The sequence below is a fragment of the Dermacentor silvarum genome, chromosome 2 (assembly GCF_013339745.2).
Source record: "Dermacentor silvarum isolate Dsil-2018 chromosome 2, BIME_Dsil_1.4, whole genome shotgun sequence".
Classification (NCBI taxonomy): Eukaryota; Metazoa; Arthropoda; class Arachnida; order Ixodida; family Ixodidae; genus Dermacentor; species Dermacentor silvarum.
In genome coordinates, this window is record NC_051155.1 from 507,007 (window position 1) to 527,644 (window position 20,638).

Genomic DNA, 20,638 nt, shown 5'->3' on the forward strand with positions numbered 1-20,638 from the left:
CGGTGAGGAGAGTAGTTCCGGTATCTCCGATTGGTTCGTTTTCGATCCCTTGCTTAGCTAGCGATGGCTCCCCGAGTATCACGGCAGCGTTCAACAGGTAGTTAAAAGCGCTGCTAAAACGGATCCTCAGTGAAGAAGGGTTGCCAGAGTGATGCCGAGAGGGATCGACAACGTCATACTGCCAAGCAAAATGTTTTGTTATATACCGTATATACGCAAAGAAATTCATTCTCGCCGGCAGCTACGAGTAGCCAGTGCCAGAGCTATCGACGGCCAGCCACTTTCTATTCCTTTCGGAAGAAGGCAATCTCCGGATATTTCAAAAATATTTATTTTATTCGGCATATTAATGCATAATTAGTGCGTACACGTCACTCCGACAGCTGAGTTTTCGCGGTTTTGTGTCGTCGCGCGAGACAGACATGCGAATTCGGCGCAGCCACAAAGAAGTCGCAGTTTCCCGAACGGCCAAGCATCGATTGCGTTAGCAAATTAGTAGACATCTAGCTATATGAAGTAAGGATAGTAGTTTTATCGGCCGTGTAAACTTGTAAACATTCGCATAATAACTAAATTAACAAGCATGGTGTCAGGTTTGCATAACCAAACATGAACACACCCCACTCGATGACCGTGGAATCTCACTGTCAAAACGCTGGAGTGAGGAAGCGTGGCTGCAGCAGCGAGTGAATTGACCGTCGTGCTGCTCTCGAACGGGCTCTCAGCTCATATAGACTCTGTACTAATCGCAGATCACTTTCAAGATAGAGTCCGCGCTACCGCGCGCGGCCGTGCCATACGCGGTAGCCGCCAGAGGTAACGCCTCCCTCCCCCTCCTCCGGGTGCCTTTCCCGCTTTCTTCCCTTGCGCGCGCGAGATTCAGCCGCCACCATCGGCTGACCCTCGCACATACAGTATAAAGCGCGCTGCGACGATGTTTTGCCCTTGGACTTTATACGAAGCATCACGGCGACGCCAACGGTGACGAAGCCGGCAGAAATGCACCTGGCGTGTCCATATAATTGCTGTCGCAATAAAATTTTGACAAAATAGCGGAGGGCTGAGGGCGAAGAAAACGTATAGAATCGGAAATTATTATTTTTTTCTCCTGTTCGGCCTAATTATGCGTATCAGTGTGCACGGGTACGTCATATCAGATGAGGAGTTTTCGCAGTTGTGACGTCGCGGGACCGACAGGTGAAATTTTTGACCATTTGTTCAGCGCTAATGGCAGAAAAGGCGTGGAAACGGATTGGGATAGCTTTACATTATAGCGCGCCGGTTTTTGCTACTTCCAATGGCTGCAAGGGCAAATAGCGTACACTGAATTTCTGGTGAAAGCAATATTCTGCTTGCCATTTACTTTATTTGGCTCCATTTTACTTCAGAGGGCAGTGTATCGCTACACACAATCACTTCGAAGGCACTGCCATGTTTGATGGAACGTTGGACATGGCTCATTGCGTCCGAATTTTTGAAAGAGTAATTTTTCCTGTCTCGCAATTTCCGCAGTGAATAATTACCTTGTGCATGCGCATGGACCCGGAAATTCAAGGCTGTATTAAGATACGCAGCGTGAGTGAGTGCACAATAAATGTGCATGTAATTACTCTATAATTATGATGACTTACTAAAAAAGCGCAAAGCTTCTAGCCTTCTTCCTGCAGTGAAATTTGAAATTATACACATCATTCGGCAATCTTAACTCATGACTCAAAGTGCTACGTGTTCAAGGTTACCTGTCAGCCCAACCCTTCTTTTCTTTCATCAGGTTACGACTCAATGTCTGCAGCTCAAGGTAAGCGCACATTTCTTATTACGTTCTGTATAACTACCGGAAAACCGAAGAGTAGGCGCTTTGTATCAACTATTGTAGCTGTTCAAAGTAGCTTTCATAAAGACGGAAATATTACCCTTGTAAATTTTGTTTTGCTCTTTAAAAGCCAACGGCAACGAAGTGTTGTACAGCGTAAAAAAAAAAAACTAGTTTTAAATACTGTTTATATTGAGCAGTCGCCGTGGAAAATTCCGCGTTTGATATACGAGTGGATGCGTCTGAAAAACCTCGCAAAAATAAAGATATTACGAAAAAAAGAAAAGTGCTCGGTAAAGAACCCCAGGTAGTGAAAATTATTTCGTAGTCCCTCACTACGGCGTGCCTCATATGCAGATCGTGGTTTTAGCACGTAAAACCAATGATTCCTGTCGAAATTGCTTCAAGCTGTTGCCTTGCACCCGATGGCTGTTACAAAACTTTCCTGCTAGACTTGCGACGGGGGGCCGTACGTCATTGTCGTATATATCGACAATGACGGCATGCGAAGGAAAATAAGTGGCTTAAGGAAATAGGGGTGTACCCAAGCCAGTATCGACTGATCGATATGGTTCAAAGCCCCGAAGCAATACAGGGTCTGTGGGATACACCAACGCGGAAGGCTCCGGATACATTCTGACTCTTTTATGTTTCTTTAGTGCGCATGCCTTGCATTCTGTTCTAGTCGCAAGACATGCGCCACGATTGTGAATCAAATCCGCGTGGCAGCGATTATAGCAGTCAAGGGTGTTTACCAAAGAAAATTCGCGCTCCAAGCAGCCGCGTAAACAGCACTGCGACGGAGGGCTAGAGCTAGCATCGACGTTGTCATACGAGGTAGTGGGAGTGATATTTTATAAGGCGAACTAGACAATAATAAACCAGTTCCGAAACTAAAGAAGTTCAGTGACTCCTGTAACGTGAAACAAAAGGCATTCCAAGGCAAGCGGTAGAAGAAAAACTAGTGCTCCTCCAAAAGCAGATTGACCGTACTTCAATTGGAATGCTTTCACCAAATGACATTGCACGAAACTGAACCTCATACTGCTGCTAACACGCAGTCGGGTGTCCTATTTAGCTATCGATAATTTGGCTTCACACTAGAGGCTCTCTCTATTACTTCATTTTTTAGGCAGAGAGGCGTAATTTTACTAGCTCGCATATGCTACGTGAATACTGTTTGCACGGTAACTTTACAGCAAGACGCGATAGAATCGGTAAGCGCAGCGGGATTGGTTGCGCCCAGACTTAGTGAGCGCGATGCGCACAGAGCTGCCAACTCCACTGCTCTTTTTCCTGCCCCTCTCTTCACGGCCTCTGAGATCCATCAGTGCATGCTGTCTCCGTCCTCTTCTTTCTTCCCTTCTCTTTACTGTCTATGCTTCCGTGACCTCCGAGATTCGGTGACGTACTGCTTTACCTGCCCTCTTTTCTCCTCTTCTCCGTACTTTCCCTCTTTGTGGCGTCAGATATGGGTGGCGCAGGTCTCCGTCGTCTTACCTCCCCATCCTCCTCTTTTTTTCAATATTATTTACTGATGTTCAGCCGTTGGCTGCACGCCGGGCAGTTACTGTAGTCTCAGAATGCATTGCACATCAACTACTTTCTCTCTTGGTACATTCATTCCCTTCGTACACGAAGCATCCGGCGCAGAAGTCCGCGCCGGCGCCCAAGGACCGCTCGCTCCCGCACCGCCTCCAGTGCTGTGCTGTTACTACGATCCCACGTGGGCCAACGAGACGCAGCGCGGCGACTGGGCCTACGACCTGCGGGAGCACTTCCGCGACGAGCACTGCAGCCACGCCGTCTTCGTCGGCGCCCAGTACAGGGAACGCGCAATCGAGCTGCCAGACTATGCGGCAGGTACATACGCTCGTGAAGCGATGGTAGCGAGCTAGCGTTGCTATTTGGATATGTTTCGTTGTGGTCCTTTTCTTTTGATCCACCAGCATTATCTATACACCAGAAATTTCACTACGAGGAACCAAGTTGCTGACCGCGGGGCTGAAACAGTATGGACACATAAGAGGAGTTGTAGAAACGTAGCTAAATTAAGTCAAGCGCATCTTTTGCAGATGTGCCGTATTGCTCAGAAACCGCCGAGAAATGTTACTAAACAGCAGTGGCTTCTTAATGGGACTGACAAGCAATCTTTATGGTACCATTTTTTATTGCGATAGCAATTATGTAGACGCACCATTTCTGCCACCGGCGTCGCCGTCGCCGTGAGGTTCCTTATAAAGTCCAAGGGCGATAAAATCGTCGCCGCGCGCCGTATGCTGTATGTGCGAGTGAAAGCATGCGAGGGTGAGCCGGCGATCGCGGCTCAGTCTCGCCCGCGCGAGAGAGAGGATATGGTAAAAAACTTTAATTCGTCAACAGAAAAATTTTTATGCGATTACATGTGGGAAGTCTTGATGGCTTCGTGAGGTGGCCGTCAGACCGTGTCTTACGGCGACTTCTAAAGCCCAGGTCACGGCCTGCAGTTGAACCGCAGGTTCCGAGCTGGTCACCGCAGCCTCCCACTGCTCTCGGTTGGATAGCTGCCATTCGGCTCTAGGTTTGAGCTCAGGGCATTCATGCAGGATGTGTGCTAAATCGGCTTTGTCGGCCTCGCATAGCGTACATTCGGGGGAGTGTATCCCTGGGTAGACTATGGATAGTTTGTACGGGTTTGGGAAGGTGTGTGTTTGGAGTTGCCTCCACGTTGCCTGCTGGTTTTTGGTTAAGGATTTGTCAGGGGGTGGGTATTCGAGTCTTCCGTTTTTATAGTATTGCGTAATTTCGTGGTAGGTTATCATGCGCTCTTTTGCTCCTCGCAGGATCGGTTGGCTCACTGCCCGGTTGACGAGTCCTCGGGCGAAATTGTGAGCCGCTTCGTTCCCAGGATGGGACGAGTGCGCAGGGATCCAGATGATTTTGATCTGGCGGGGCGTGAAATGTGTTTTCTTCAGGATTTGTAGCGCCGGTTCGTGGATTCTGCCTTTGGCAAAATTACGCACTGCCGTCTTGGAGTCACAGAAAATTATTTTGGCTGCGGTATTTGTGATAGCTATTGCTATCGCGGCTTCTTCCGCTTCTTCCGCGTGCCTTCCGAAAATGGTGAGCGCTGGTGATTGCTTTGAGGTCGTTTCCTACCACCCCTGCGGAGAAAGCGTCGCGTTCTCCGAGTTCGGCTACGTCTACGTAGACCACCTCCTCGTGGTTTGCGTAGTGTTTCTGGAGTGCTTTGGCCCGGGCCTGTCTCCGTTTGCTGTGATACTCCGGGTGCATGTTCTTTGGGATTGGGTCGACCCTGAGGCGACTGAAGATGTCTCTAGGTATGTGCTCGACGTTTGTTTGAGTGCTCTCGTACGGGATGTTTAGTTTCCTTAGGATGTGTCTTCCCGCAGGTGTCTTGGTTAATCTTTCGTATTGGGCTGTTCTGTGTGCTTCAACTAGTTCGTCGAACGTGTTGTGGATGCCCATTTTCAGGAGTCTCTCGGTGGATGTGTATCTCGGCAGGTGGAGCGCCGCCTTGTAGGTTTGTCTTATGAGGCAGTTTACCTTTTCCTTCTCCGCTTTATACAGGTTGAGATATGGGAGGGAGTACACGAAACGGCTGAGCACGAAAGCGTGGATTAGACGCCTAAGATCCGCTTCCTTCATACCACAGTGTTTGTTGGCGATGCGTCGGATCAAACGGTTGGTTTGGTTCACGCATGCCGTAAGTTTGTTGATAGTCACTGTGTTTTTGCCGTTGCTTTGTAGGTGCATACCTAGTATCCGGATCGTTTGGACCTCTGGAACTAGGGTGCCGTCCACGTATATTTCTATCGGGACTGAGGTCTTTGTGTGGCCTCGTGGATTGTATCTCATGACGAGAAGTTCCGATTTTTGCGGGGAGCACGATAATCCTATCTTTCTGGCGTGTTCTGAGACTATGTCTGCTCCAGTTTGCAGTAGGTGTTCGATCTCTCCGTCGTTTCCCTTGGTTACCCAGAGTGTAATGTCGTCTGCGTATAGGGAGTACGATAGGTTTGGTATTCCTTCGAGCTGCTGTGCCATGGGTATGAGCGTGGCATTGAAAAGGAAGGGTGAGAGTACTGATCCTTGCGGCGTTCCCCTGCTTCCCAGTGTGAAGGGATCAGATGTGAGTGACCCGAAACGTATCTCCGCCGTCCTAGCGGATAGGAAGGCTTCGACGTAGGTGTGGGTTCGCTCGCCTACTCCTAGATTTGAAAGGGCTTCCGTGATAGCCTCGTGCTTGACTTTGTCGAATGCTTTGGTTAAATCCAGAGCTCGGATTGCTTTGGTTCGTTTGCTGTGAATAGGGTTGATGACCTCCTCCGATAGTCTGAGCATGAGGTCTTGTGTGGACAGGTGTTGTCTAAAGCCCAACATTGTGCTGGGGAAGAGTTCGTGCTTGTCCATGTGTTCTTGCAGGCGATCTAAAATCACGTGTTCTAGCAATTTGCCCAGGCATGACGTGAGGGAGATAGGTCTCAAATTTTGTATTTGTAGACTCTTCCCTGGTTTCGGTATGAAGGTTATCTTTGCGTGTTTCCACGCTGCCGGCAGAGAGGAAAGCAGACCGGAAACACGCCGTCTTCCGCCACGCGTGAGGCACCCAACGTTGCGAGGCTTTGGGCCGGGGAGGGGAGGGAGGGGGCGGTGGCATTTTATTCCGGCTGCAACTTCATGTGCGGGGCTTGCACGCGGTCGCGCGGCCGTTTCTTGAGAGCGATCTCCGTTTGGGGCGAAGTCTAGGTGCGTCGGCGACTCGTAGCTTTGTGCGCGCTGTGTGTTCTCGGCGCTCAGTTCGCGTTGAAGCGATATAAAACATGAAGGTCACTTCGCTCGCTGCTGCTGTCCCATTTCCTCGCGCCAGCATTTTAACAGCGAGTGTCCGCGGTCATCGAGTGTGACGTGTTCATGTATTCTGTGCGCGCTGACACGATGTTACTTAATTTACTTAGCAAGTGAATGTCTACAAGTTGATACGCCCTATAAGAGTAGTATATTTACTTCGTATGGCTCTCTACTAATTTGCTGTCGCAATCGATGCTTCGCCTTTTGGGCGAAACTGCGTCTTTCTTTAGTGCAACGGAAAGCTTACTGGTCATAGTGTCCAATCATACAGTGCTAACGCAGAAAACGCCGGGGACCATTTTTATCAGAATTTTCCGTTCTGCATTGAGGATGTAGTAGTGCTCAAGAAACATGCTGGCAACAGTGTTAGGTGAGCGCGATAACGATTGTACGCCGGCGTCGGTGGGAAGCAGACAAGCGCGGCTTTAGCTTTAAGAAAGCAATATTTTGCTTAGCAAGCCGATGTTCCTGCGATTCATGTTTCATGAAGAGTCTAATTATTTTTACAATAATAGGTGGTGTCCGAATCTGCACCCCAGCGACAGCTAGTTCCAAGTATTACACGCTGATCTCGAAGGCCATGCTTTTGCTGGCTGCATGCGCCAGGCTTTTTTTTTTTCCAACCCAAGCGAAGTGGTAGGATATTCCAGTAGAGCTATTATTGCAGTGCTGGAGCCCATTCACGGCACAATCCGTCGATATCATTTTATATCTCACAGAGACTACAGAACTCGCGGTACTCTCGCGTGCTTATATAAACAGCCCTAGTAATCGCCGCGATGCATTGAACAGCTCTGCCCGCTCCACCGCTCCACCGCTCCACTCATTACCACGGAGACAGCATTGCTCGTCGGCGTGGCCCTTGTTTACTTCGTTATACATATAGAATATAGCACAAAAGCGTAATAATATACGAAGTGCACTTTCAAGCAATAAGTATGTTCTACTTAATAATAGCCAACGTACGCAAAGTAAGCTCATATGTTACGTCCGAAGTGCCAAGACTTCACCGCTAGGCCTCGCCACTTACAGGTTTTTGAGACATTCTTTGCCAATATAAAATTATAATTCCTACTTAAATGGCAAACAGCGGGCTTGATTGCATCACTATAAATCATGGTCATTTCATTTGCATCAACGTTTAGCAGCACATACTGTTCAGTTGTCAGTCCCTTTAAGTATAAGCCGTACTGTCCTTCACAAATAAAAATTTCGTGTCGTTGCTTTATTTCTGTATTTTTACTATTTTTTATTTAGTACGATTCTGTAATTGCGTCATTAAGGCTCCATTCCTCGAGGTCACATCACTTAAGTAATTGCGTCTCCTTTCAAGACGACCAGCTCGAGACGCGCGTGAAGTGTAACGCGGTGCTGGATTTGAAGGTGGAGACTACGCGTCACCGAAACCGGATATTGTGGCCACGTGGGGTTAAAGGCAACAAGGAACGCACCAGGACTGGCCCACCATAAGTTTAGTTCAGTCAGCAGTGGACGATATAAGATAGGCAAAGGAGGAAGAGTGAGCTCCTGCGTTCCCAAAATAACGACAGCAAAGGACGAGGAAGGGTCGACTTTGGGGAGGCGCGCAGTCAGTTTTCAGCGACATGGTCATAATGTGACCTTCGAACACTGCGCCGGGCCTATATAGAGGCGCGCTTGGGAGTGGTTTGTGGTTCTAAGTGGCCACGACATTCAATTTCGGTAACGCCTACAGTGTCTAGCTTCCCATCCGAAGCCGCGCGACCGGCCGTTAGCGCGCACAACTTTAGTCTCGGAAACTGTCTGTCTGTCCGTATGTATGTATGTATGTATGTATGTATGTATGTATGTATGTATGTATGTATGTATGTATGTATGTATGTATGTATGTATGTATGTATGTATGTATGTATGTATGTATGTATGTATGTATGTATGTATGTATGTATGTATGTATGTATGTATGTATGTATGTATGTATGTATGTATGTAGTATGTATGTATGTATGTATGTATGTATGTATGTATGTATGTATGTATGTATGTATGTATGTATGTATGTATGTATGTATGTATGTATGTATGTATGTATGTATGTATGTATGTCGGCATTCGTTAACATCGCCACCCTAATTAACGTGTAGAAATTTTTGTTTCCTGTTGATAAAAACGCTGCAGTTTCTTAGATGTTGAGTGATGAAGAGTGCTTATGCTCAGTCAAATATAAGCTTACACTGCGGGCACTCGGCAGCTGCCCTGGAGCAGTTCCTGTTATTGAGGCGGCGTGGCCTGTCCCTGCTGGCTTCCGTGTTCGTTGTGGACGCAAGCTGGGCGGCGCAAGAGAGCGGCCACTTCGCCTCCACCGCGGCCGCGTGGCTGCGCCGACACGGCTTCCAGGGTCTCGAGCTGGACGTCGGTCGCAACGCTGTGTCCACGGGATACGACGCGCTCGTCATGGTGGGCAACCATCGTTTCATGTCTGCATGTCCGTTGTCCCTCGGCGAGCTTAACCCTTAATCGCAGGAAAACGTTCATATACGCTAGAATCGTTAGTAACAGCACTTGGCAGCCAATCGTGACGTCGAGCGTATTATTAGCAAAGGTGTCCGGCCAATGGCAGCAAGCAAATGTGAAAGAAAATATGCGTGAGTTTTGTCCCTTAAGTACTCCCGCCTTTCACTGTATCAAATTGTTTAAAGTCTCAAAGAAACAGGCTGGCTATGAAAGATGTCGTGATGAGAAAGAGGAGGAAGGGGCGGATAAATTTCAACCGCGTAGAGTTCATAAACACGTATATAAATACACGAACGTCTTTGGATACCGCCCTCATCGAAACGCAGCCACAGTGGACGGCAATCGAACCCACGACGTCGTGCTTGGCAGCAGCACGCCACAGCTATACTGTGGTGGATTTTCCAGTATTCCAATACTTCCATGGTTAGATTAGCAAATCCATAGCAAGCAACAAACGCCTCTAGAAAAGGGTATATGGGGAAACAAATATTTCCGGAGACTGCCTTTGAAAGCGTAGTTGACGTTATTCCGTTCGCGTGCGGTAAGAAATATCTGGGCCAAAATGGGGCGCTGCCTTAATGAAAGGCCTCGCGTGCATTATCATATCTGCATCTGTATAATAATCAAACTACCTGGCGTTCATGCACGTGCATTGCAGCAGTTAAGAAAGGATACGACATGGTTTTGTGCTGGCAGGATGGCGGATGAGGCCACTCGAGAATTATCCAGGCAGTAGAGTAGAGCAGTTGGGTTACTTGTGCGTAAGCATGCTTTCAGCGCAGCTTGTACACAAGCCGGAATTTCATTCAAGACCACTAATGTATATGATAGGATGCTACGTGCCGTATCCCTTCTACACATCTTGGTGCATGTCTTGTTCTTGTGATTTCTTTTGTTGCAATGCGAAGCATTCCTTGCCGTTTGGTAGGTGGATTCCCGCCCTGCCTCATTCAGGGCCCCTTCAATAAAGAACTTACGTGTCTGAGGGTAGTATTGAAACAATCCCCGTTTCCAAAGGCCTCATTCCATTCCGGGCGACACCTCGATAACCATCAGTCCGCAAGTCTAAGTGAGCATGAGGGTAAATATTGGCACAACTCCGTGATTCCTTGATCTACATCGAGCGTATACGTCTGTGATTCCGCGATTCCGCGATCGTGTACGCATGGTGCAGCATGTGTAAAGCACTGAGGCTGAGATAATTGAAGTCATTTTGTCATTTGAGGTTCTTAGTCGCTGTGTGCCAGCCCAATAGCGTGATCGTCTTCTTCGGCTGCAATGAATTATCGGGTAGCAAGATAAGTAGTTGCAAAATACGCCTTCATAGCTCAGCAGCAGCGCTTATACACCTGATATTCAACATCTATGATGCCACGCTTGCATCCTTTCAAAATACAGGTCTGAAAGCCACTACCATGGTAAATCAAATCAGCCTCGAATAGATGCTATATATTCTGCTTCTTATGTTGTACTTTTTGTTTTCAGAGTAGATTATAATTTCCCGTATTTCCTATTTTTGCAGGTTCAAGCATGTTCTTATAAATCTTTACTAAACTATTTTTTATTCTTCAGGCATTATCGAAAGAGCTACGTGCCCACTTACCGCTTCTGATACTCAGCGTAAACGTCTACCCGGAACCGAGCTTCATGAAGCATGTGAACGTAAAGCAGATACACGAGTAAGTACCTCGAAAACTTTCAGTTATGGGAGTGTGTGTCCCGCAAGTTATGCGTTCATTTTGTGAATTAAGGCACTTTATAAGGAACAATGTGGACGAGGATGAAACGGTGCAACTGACAAACATGCAGACAATTTGTCATAGGATATACGTTGTCCGGTACCAGGGCAGAGGGTGTCTACCTAAGCATATATCCCGCGAGACACAAGTAGCCTCACCGATGAGATTCATATACAACGTACACAAGAATGAAAATTTAAAGCAACAGCTAGACTGAAACAATTGCTCTTAACAACGTGCAGAAGAAATTAGTGCGCGAGTTGTGAGGCCGAATTTAATATATCAGTAATGGGTTTCCAATGATAACTGCTGTATTGGCATTGGAGTAATTTTTTGAACTCATTCGTGTGACAATGGTGGAAGGCAACGAAACCAACACATTTCAACAAAGTGTCAAGTTAGAAATGTCAGTAGTTGTCCGGTGCATTATTACGCCTTCGCACTTCAGTTCATCTTCATTTGCTCATTCGCACTGTGAGCCAAAGCATTTAGGCAGGAGATGGTCGCCATGCGATCAGGAACTCTCAGACCCTGAAGCCTTCATTGCTTTTGCAACTCATTCCGAGAAATGAGCGTTCGTGCCCCCCGCTATAGGCTCTGTACTATACTACGCGCATTTCCTTCTTGGCTCTGTTCTTGGAATCGATTGTCACATGGCCTCTCTCAAAGAAGCTTGCTTCTCAGGCTGAGTAGTGCAGCGTGAAACCAACTGAAACTACGTCCTTGTGAGGGTAGTGGTTGGGGCTAGTTTGTATGTTATGATTACCGGGGAGAGCGGTAGCGCGAAGTAAAGTAACAACTGGACTACGAAACAATAGCGATCGTCCTTGTTCGTCTCGCCGTCCAGCTGTTATATTCATTCGCGCTACCGCTCTCTCCAGTACGTCAATGTGCCCTTACATAAAACGGCGAATTTTAAACGGATCAACGCACGAATAAGTTAAGGCTGACCGTAAGCAGCCTCTAGGCAGCAAACTCTCCTGCTGCGTTGCTTCAGCATTTACCCCAATGTTATTCACTACTCATTTCTCAGACAACACACGCTCAAGATACTCAGCCTTCGAGTTGTTCTGATGGTGCGGGAATAGCTGAGCATTGCGTGTCTGCAATAACGAGTACAGAATGTGTTGTTTGTGCTCTCGCAGCGATGCGGACATTCTGGTGCTCAATACGCAAGACCTTGTGAACGACGACCAGGTGACGGCGGCTCACTCAGCACTCTACGGAAAGCACTCGTGGGTGAGACGGGTATCACTTCCAACAAGCAAAGCTATCATTTTATTGCGATAGCAATTATATGGACACTTCAACCGGATTTCTGCCGTCAGCGTCGCCGTCGCCGTAAGGTTCCGTATAGATTCCAAGGGCGATAAAATCGTCGCCGCGCGCCGTATGCGCGAGCGAAAGCGCGCGGGGGACGCGCGCTATCACGGAGGGCGAACGCACGGCGGAAAGCAAACGCGACCGTCCCGCGAAAGGCCGTTGGGGTATGGGAGGGAGGGAGGCGGGGCGGCGCTGTGCTCCGGCGCCAAAGGCGTATCTTACCAGCACGGTCTTAACCAGTAAATCTCCCACGCGAAAGCAAGAAACGGGAAGAGGGAGGGAGGGGGGGGGGGGGCAGCTTCTCCTCTGCCAACAACTTCTCTGCCCGGCGGTCGCCCGCACCGTCTCTTATCTCCACACGGCTCTGACCTTTGTATATGCTGTGCATTTGCCGCTCAGTTTCCGTTGAAGCGATAGACCGCGCGAACTTGCGCTTGCTGCCAGCGTTTTGACAGTCGTTGGCTGCGGTCATTCAGTGTGATCTATTCATGTTTGCTTGTGCGCGCTGACACCACGATTGTTAATTCAGTTAGTAAGCCAATGTGTCCAAGTTTATGCAGCCGATAAAACTACTATCCCTACTCCGAATAGCGCTCTACTAATTTGCTATCGCAATCGATGCTTCGCCTTTCGGGCGAAACTGCGACATTTTTTATTTACTACCTCAAAAGAACAGTACCGGTATCAGACGTATGTCTTTGGTATTGGAGAAGGCCATGAATTTATAGAACTCATGTATACTACAGGCAAACTACAACTCCTTCAGGTTATCATATTTGCCCGGAGGGCACACTCGACGGTATTTGAGTACGTTCATACGTTGAAGCTGAAAAAAAAAAAAAAAAAACGGACGTCACTAAAGGCAGACAACTCTCTGAGCGCCTCACTGTTTGGTTCGCTCAGACATTTCTGTTTTCTTTTTAACTCGCCGTGATGGCGTAGTGGCTTCGACGTTGCATTGCCAAGCCCGAGCACATAGGATCGGATTCCAGCCACGGCGGTGGCATTTCGATGGGTGCGAGAAAACGCCCGTGTGCCGTAGGTTGGGTGCCCGTTAAAAAACTCCAGGTTGAACTATAGGAAAGACAAAGAGCATGGGACTATGGTCCGCAGCGAACGTACAGTCAACCACAAAAGTTTGCGGACCACGCGAGCACGTGCCAGACTGCCTATCCGCGCCACCTAGCGGTACGCGACCTAGCGGCGACAGGGGCGCTCTCCCGGATATGAGCCCTCTTGGTACTCGCCTGCCTGTTAATTTTTTATTCCCGTGCATGACATTGTTAGTTCGTTGTGTTGACGCAGAGCGCTGTCTGCGATAAGACCGCCACATATCTGGCTTGATAGCAGTATCGGAGCAATCACTGCAACCTTTGTCGACTGGTGTGCCAGTGGGTAGATAAATTTCACGAAGCGCTGCGACGATTTTTTTACGCGACGTTTACTGGCGCACTTTGGTTGGCAGCATCTTGGTCCAATGAGTGTTGCTGCTTCTGCGTCTTGAGAGAAAGGGTAGGGAGGTGTTTCACTGTCATCAAAAATAAAGAAAAAGCGGATGCATAGAAAATTTTCTTTCACACATAGGCGCATCTTCGCATCAGTCGCTGAAAACGTAGTAGACTTGCTTCAGGCCACGTGGTGATTGCCTATTTGGAAAGATGCCGCTGCGTGTTCCACTTGACGAAAGAAGGCACATTGTGCGTTTATTTATAGAGGGAATACCTCAGCGCGAAATCTGCCGCCGAACCAACAGGAGCCGGACTGCCGTGAATAGGATTATTCAAGCTTTCCGCGACGATGACAGATTCACAGATATGGAGCGCAGTGGGCGTCCAAGGGCCACGACTGAGGAAGAGGACCGCCTGATTACGGCCGCCATCGTGGCTGATCCTTTTCAAAGTGCAGAGGATATCCGAGAAGCGCTCTCGCTCACGGTATCGTCTGAGACTGTAAGAAGAAGGCTGAGTGAGCTTGGCCTGCAGTCTTTCGTAGCAGCACAGAAGCCCTGCCTCTCAGACAGCCAGCTACAAGAACGACTCATGTTCGCTACAGCAATGAAAGATTGGACAACAGAGAAATGGGGCGATGTCATCTTTAGCGACGAGTCAACTTTTTTCACGCGCTGGGACCAACGGAAGCGGGTTTGGCGTCCACTAAACTGCAGGTGTGTTTACAGTGTATTGGCAGTTAATTCACGAAGCTAATTCTGCATCACAACATGTTTCACGTAAAATGAGCTTTTGGACATTACGAGATTTTTCTGTAGTGGTATTATGTTGAAAACATTAACGATTGTTTCATAGTACTACTTACTCTGAAGCTAATTAAAAGCTGCCAGTGGGTCTTTCAGTACTATCTAATGATGTTTGCACGTTTTCTATTGCAACTCTATAACAGCATTATAAAGTTCATACGCAAGAGGAATCACAACATCTTAAAACGCGCCGCTGGAACCCAATTGTATGCTATTTCTTGCAGATATCTGCCTAATTACACACAGAGTGTTCTATCCAGTGGACGGTGTTCCGTGAGCGTGTGGGGAGCAATCAGCAAAGATGGCCTTGGTCCCCTTGTGCGTCTGGAAGGGCCCTTCACTGCGTCACGGTACTGCGACGTCATCACTAGACACCTCGTTCCGTATGCGCTGGACGGTCCCTTCAGCGACGGCTGCTATTTTTTTCAACACGACCGCAGCCCGATCCATAAAGCACGTATTGTCCAGTCATTGCTAGAAGAACATGCTGTTTGCCAGCTTGAGTGGCCTCCATGTGGCGCCGACTTGAATCCCATAGAAAATGTCTGGGGCATGTTGAAGAAACGGCTGTCCACACGAGCCAACCGCGGCCGCACGGCCGATACGCTGTGGCAAGCGATCGCACAAGAATGGGAAAGCCTGCGCGGTCGACCGGAGATTACTGAATCTTTGTACGAGTCGATGCCCACACGCATCAATAAGGTGCTAGAAAACGGCGGACATTTCACTTCCTACTAGATCATTGAGAGACCTATGTTTCATGACACTTCTGTAAATGTCTTGTGAATAAATTCATCCCCTTCAGACACGAATTATGATGCACTGCCTGCAAATGCGTCAAATGCGCATGGCATCATTTCAAGACGCTCACTATTACATTCCAAGAAAGAAGACGAAGCAATGTGCTGTTTTGTGCGAGTTTCAGTAAAAAAAATAATTAGCGTATAACTCATTATCTAATTATTATGAAATCCGTCAGCTTCAATGCTTGCATAAAAAGAATCAACTATTAGGCCCGAAACGCATGCACACTTGCTTTTTCGGTTGTATTCGTGTCGACCGGAGAAAAAAAATACTCTTGACGTTGGTCTTGGAACGCGGCACGTCGAACGATTGTCTAACATGGTAGTGTCTCCAGCAAAGTGATCATCTGCAGCAATACGCAGGACAATGAAGTTAACTGACCGCTAGTTGTCCCATCAGGAAGCGGACACGAATGTGCACACTGAGTTTTAGGTCATTTGAAGAAACACGTGGCGTGGGACGCGCCTCCGAAGTTCGAGTCCCCAAACGAGGACGCCGTGTCGCAAAGGGTTATAAAAAGAGTCATCGCACCCGATTATTTCTTATTTTTCTAAATGTAACCACTATAGCAGCGCGGTGGTTCGGGCTTTGCGCAGCAAAACCTGGGCGCAGGCGATCAAATCCCGGCCGCTACTGTCACTTAGCGATGGGGGAGGAACGGAAAAATTCTGCCTACTGACTAAGCATCTGTGTCCCATGGCTGCCTCACCGCTCACTCACGCACTCACGAAAAAAAAAAGAAACAGCGTGGCTACGCGAAAATAGAACTGATAACAGCCGAAGAATACGCTGTCTGATTACTTGTACTGATATTCTGCTCTCAAAATTTAAGCAAGTAGCCCTGGCTAACAAAGAGCGCGTCACGTTGAAAGAGATAGGTAGAAAATATTTGCGCACAGTGCGAAAATAGACAGGCCATAGATTTAAGGAGGGATGCGTCTTCAACGTAGCGCTGCTGTCGATCGCTGGTGACGTAGCGGAAGTGTCGCGAAGAGGCTCTTGGCCACGCGCTCGCGTGGTCCGCAAACTTTTGTGGTTGACTGTACATCTCTTGCAAAATTGTGACGTGGTCCAAGTTAACGGCAGTGTAACACGAGGTATTAGACAATTGTAGTGTCGCTGCTACTACATACACAGTGCGCGTATTTCAATTTGCACTCATGTGCGAGCGCGTGTTTGCAGCAAGGCGCATTTAAAAAAAATTACGCCGGTCGGCCTGAGCCAGGTAACAGCAACACAACGCTCCTTGGTGCTTGGAGCATGGCCTTAATCATATGTCCTAATTAGGCAATTTGTATTTTCGCTAGGGTTTCCATAACAGCCGAGAATGTAAGTGCAAGATTACGCTGTTCTCTACGTGCTGTAGAATTTGACAGGTACACAAGTTGGAGGCGTGTTCTTACTGTTAAATGAGAAGCGCAAATCCGCACAAGCTGTTTTATAAGTGAGCTGGTAATTCATACTATGGCGGGATGTGCTAGAGATCAACAACTGCGTAGGGCACACGAAGGCACATACGGGAGGGCTTTAGCAGCTAGAGTTGTGAGCTATCCCTAGAATTGCTAGAACACTCTCGTATGTGTGTTTGTGCGTTATACTTGGTCCTTGATCAACAGTGGTTGAATGAGAAGTGTCACTGTAGCCAACGTTTCGAGATGGGGACTTGTGTTCGTCAGGGGTGCAATTCCTTTCTTCAACATCGTTTATGGACGCCAACCTATCCGCCAACCTCAGTGCGGAAGAAGAAGAATGAGCCGGTGCGTACAGTTCAAGTGTGCTAAAAAGTTACAAAAAAAAGAGAGAGAGAAAGGTGAGGTTTTTGTGTTTCGTTGTGGTAAGGCGTTGTGACAAACCATAGAACATCAAAGGGAATTGGCATTGATGTTGGTTCTTCTGCCTCGACGAGGACTGGTCCCCTTGTCACAACTTTGGCTACAGCAACGTTCCTCGTTCAATCATTGTTGATCACTTCAAGCCTCCGTCTTCCTGGGAACTCCTCTTTTGTTTGGGTTACTCAACGAATTTATTCCAGGGCATCCCGGCACAACATGACGAAGAAAACATTGGAGGGATATTGCAGCTTCTCTCCATTTTATTTCGTCAGTCACTGTGCACTGTCGCGCTTCCCATTACACAGCATGCTACAAGCTGCTGCCTACGTCGAGAAAGGTCTGCACGGCTCGGCGTACAAATCAAAGGCCGCAGAAATGAAGCGCTAGGGGGCGCCTCTTGTGGCTAAGTAGGGCGCCAATCCTATGACTTAGGTTATTGTCAAACTTGCGCACCGGAGTCGTTCTGTCTATGGTGAAACCTCCTTTGCCTGTGCAATATCAAGGAGTCCAAACTCAAACCGCTGTGGAACGCGCGTTCCGCAGAACAGCAGTCTGGCTGCTGTGTACGCCCTCACTGGCTCCCTGTCCCAGTTGGTACCCGTCGTATCGTTCACATCGCGGGAGTTCGAGCTACAGGAGCCGCTGCCGGGGCCGACCAGCGTCTCGGCGGGCCTCGGCTGCCAGGGGCCTGCCGACCTAACGCCGTACCATTTTGCGGCCGGCCACAGGGCTTTCTTCGAGGTGCGTGAGCCCGAGGGTGAGCACCTATATTAGCCTAATCTTGAAGGCCGAAGACTAAGAAGTAAATATTGCTGCCTAATTTAAACTTACTTACAGCCTCTTTTAAACGTGTTCACGTCCCTCCGTGAGAGAAAAGATCAGTCGGCTGATCCAGTCCTGTAGCGCAGCCGGTGCCCACAACCTCAAAAGAGGGTTTTACTTTGCAGCTTTAACCTTCGTGGAGTTTACGTAACGACACTTCTGCAGGAATTTCAGTGCATGCCAGGAGTGGTGACGTTGGAAGTGGCTTTGAAACTTTTGACAACAGTTGTACGCAACTTAGCTGAAGGATCCGACGAAGCCGGGCATGGTTTAGTGTTTGGTTTAGTGTTTTACCCGGCATGGTTCAAGCATCATTAAGTCTCCTTTTTTTTGTAGGCGCGTATTGGCATACCTGCCAACCTGTGAACTTTGACATTCGTAAAGACACTCACAGACATGACAAAAAAAAAAAAGGGGGGGGAGGGTTGAGAAAAGAGTGGGAGCAAGCAGGACCAAGTTTTGCTTGTTGGCCTTCAGCGTGCGCCTTTTGTGGAATATATACACACTATATTTACGTTTAAACGCAGCACATAAGGAGAAGCACGCTATGCACCGCAGAAAATTAGATACAATACAGTATGTTTAGATGGCAGTGACCTTTTCAGCGTCATTAATTTGGCCGATTTAGCCTGCTGCAGAAAGTTCTCTTAATAAACGTGCTCGAAGCAAGTAGCCCTCTGTTTAGCGCATAGCAGATTGCACAGTACTATCAAAATGTCTTAATTGTGTGCATTTTTTTCTTCTAACTTACCCGCCCTAGCCTTCAGAACCTTTAGAACATTATCACGAAGAGAACCTATTTTTTCGTAAAACTTGATGCAATATGCGTAAAATCGTAGCACGAGAACCAAGTCGAAATCTTTACGACTAATGAAGAGCGTAGGCATGTATGCATATTAGTATAACTAATTACGCTGGATGAGTGTTAGGTTGGCTGCTGTTTAACAAACAAACATTTCCGTTAACCTTTACATTTCATTAGGTACGAAAGACTCGCACTGAATCATATCTCCTGTGACAGCATTACGAAAAGGCAGCATTCCAACATTTTTCGGAGGTCTGCTTCTAGCCATGCCAAATGGCGATCAATGTGTCTTGTTTGTAAGTTTCATCTCTCCATAAACTTTTAGCTTTAGGGTATTTGTAGAAGCATTAAACAATAATAAGTCACACGCAGACTCTTGCGGTACTATAGCTTGAGCGAGTTAGACCATACCAAAGTAAACGCAGCGCGACAAAATAAACGAAGATCCTTGAACGAGCATAATACGAGGCCCGCAAACTACTTGGTCAAAAGCTTTCGTTTATCTAGTGTTTCCTTTCCTTTCTGCAATTACTCTTGCTCGAATGTATGCATTCTTTTTGCCTACCTGTCCTAGGTATGCCAAATCATAGACGATCCTTCGTGGTCCAACGTCTGGCAGGCCGACGACTATTGCTACATGCAGGCCAAAGGGAAACGCTTCGTCGTCTTGGAAGAAAGAGAGAGCGTCACTTGCAAAGTGAGTGCGCAGAGGGCGCTGCAAGCGTAGTTGCGCAGCAGGCGCAGTTTCAACAAATCCCAATTATTAATGCGCACCTGGTGAGAATGTCTGAGCTCGCAAAGTACAGACCATTGCACCGACAATATTTCATCGGTCTCTCTTTGACACGTGCCTGCGAAAGGTGAACACAATCCTGATGGGTCCAGAAGGCATCGCGTTAGCTTTATTGATGTGTCTCTTGATTTACTGCAATGAAGATGGTTAACACATGTTACCCTCCTCAGTGCCGCAGTGGCAATGACGTTCTGCTGGAGTTCCCGTAGTCCCAGTAATACTTTGAGATGTTCAAGCAGTCGCTCGATTAACGCTTGCAAGGCTCTGTCGCTGAACCTGACAGTGCTACCTAATACCGTTCCTTAACTATTTCTCTCCAATGCACTAAAACCTACGCACGATCGTCGTCTCTTAGGATGAGCACGTCATTTGAGAGTGCACTACCTTTATTACAACATCTCGTCTGCCACGTAGAAAGGAAGGCTTAACGTAACCTAAAGCACACGTATGGGAAGGGCATTCAGCTGACCGACATTCTAAATTCGTGCTACCGTGAGCGCCTGAACACTAATATTAGAGTTGCGGCGTTGTATTCATTGCGCATGTGCAGGTAAAGTTCGCAGCAGCCCACCGCCTCCTTGGCGTAGCGCTCAAGCGCATGGATGCGGACGCCTTCCGCTCATCGCCCGAGTGTGGACCCGCTCTGCCGCTTCTGAACACGGTGGTCAGGGAGATGCACCGGCTACAGCCCCGCCCTCACGGCGAACTGCACCAATGGACGCACGCCGAGCGGCGACTCACCGTGGTGCGAGCCAACGGAAAGATGGCCTGTCTCAGCCACGCTCACTGACTGCATGGACGGCCGCGAACGTTTTTGTTGAACTGAGTCGCAAGCTCCATGAGGAAAAACGGGGCACGCTACTTGAGGACTTGCCTAGAGGAACATTTATTGTGGGGCGAGATGCGCTGTACAATGTGCGCTCAACAGACTGGCAAGCCCCAGGGTTCGCATTTCTCAAGGACTTTTTTTTTTTTTGTTTGCAGTCGTTGAGCGCAGAATCTGACAGAAAAGCATTGGCGTATATTGGTCGTTCAAGCTTCCAGTGGCCTAACTAGACTGCAAGGGCTCTTCTTATTTAGTGTTTTCTGTGTTATATAGCGGTTGGCTT

General features: G+C 48.0%; 1 protein-coding gene across 1 annotated transcript; it reads left to right on the forward strand.

The window, feature by feature from the left end:
• The first annotated feature begins 1,782 nt into the window (after positions 1 to 1,782).
• On the forward strand, positions 1,783 to 20,325 carry LOC125939652 (chitinase-3-like protein 1). The gene is made up of 8 exons (XM_049663155.1): positions 1,783 to 1,798; positions 3,467 to 3,676; positions 8,895 to 9,100; positions 10,730 to 10,836; positions 12,042 to 12,135; positions 17,653 to 17,850; positions 19,311 to 19,433; positions 20,080 to 20,325. Exons 1-8 carry the CDS (start codon positions 1,783 to 1,785, stop codon positions 20,317 to 20,319), a joined length of 1,194 nt encoding a protein of 397 aa, XP_049519112.1. The 3' UTR covers positions 20,320 to 20,325.
• Positions 20,326 to 20,638: the final 313 nt, after the last annotated feature.

Excerpts from the sequence above, each read along its gene's own strand:
- LOC125939652 (XM_049663155.1), top strand. Across the intron at positions 10,837-12,041 it reads AACGTAAAGCAGATACACGA|CGATGCGGACATTCTGGTGC; the intron begins GTAAGTACCTCG and ends GTGCTCTCGCAG. Across the intron at positions 12,136-17,652 it reads TCTACGGAAAGCACTCGTGG|AACAGCAGTCTGGCTGCTGT; the intron begins GTGAGACGGGTA and ends CGCGTTCCGCAG.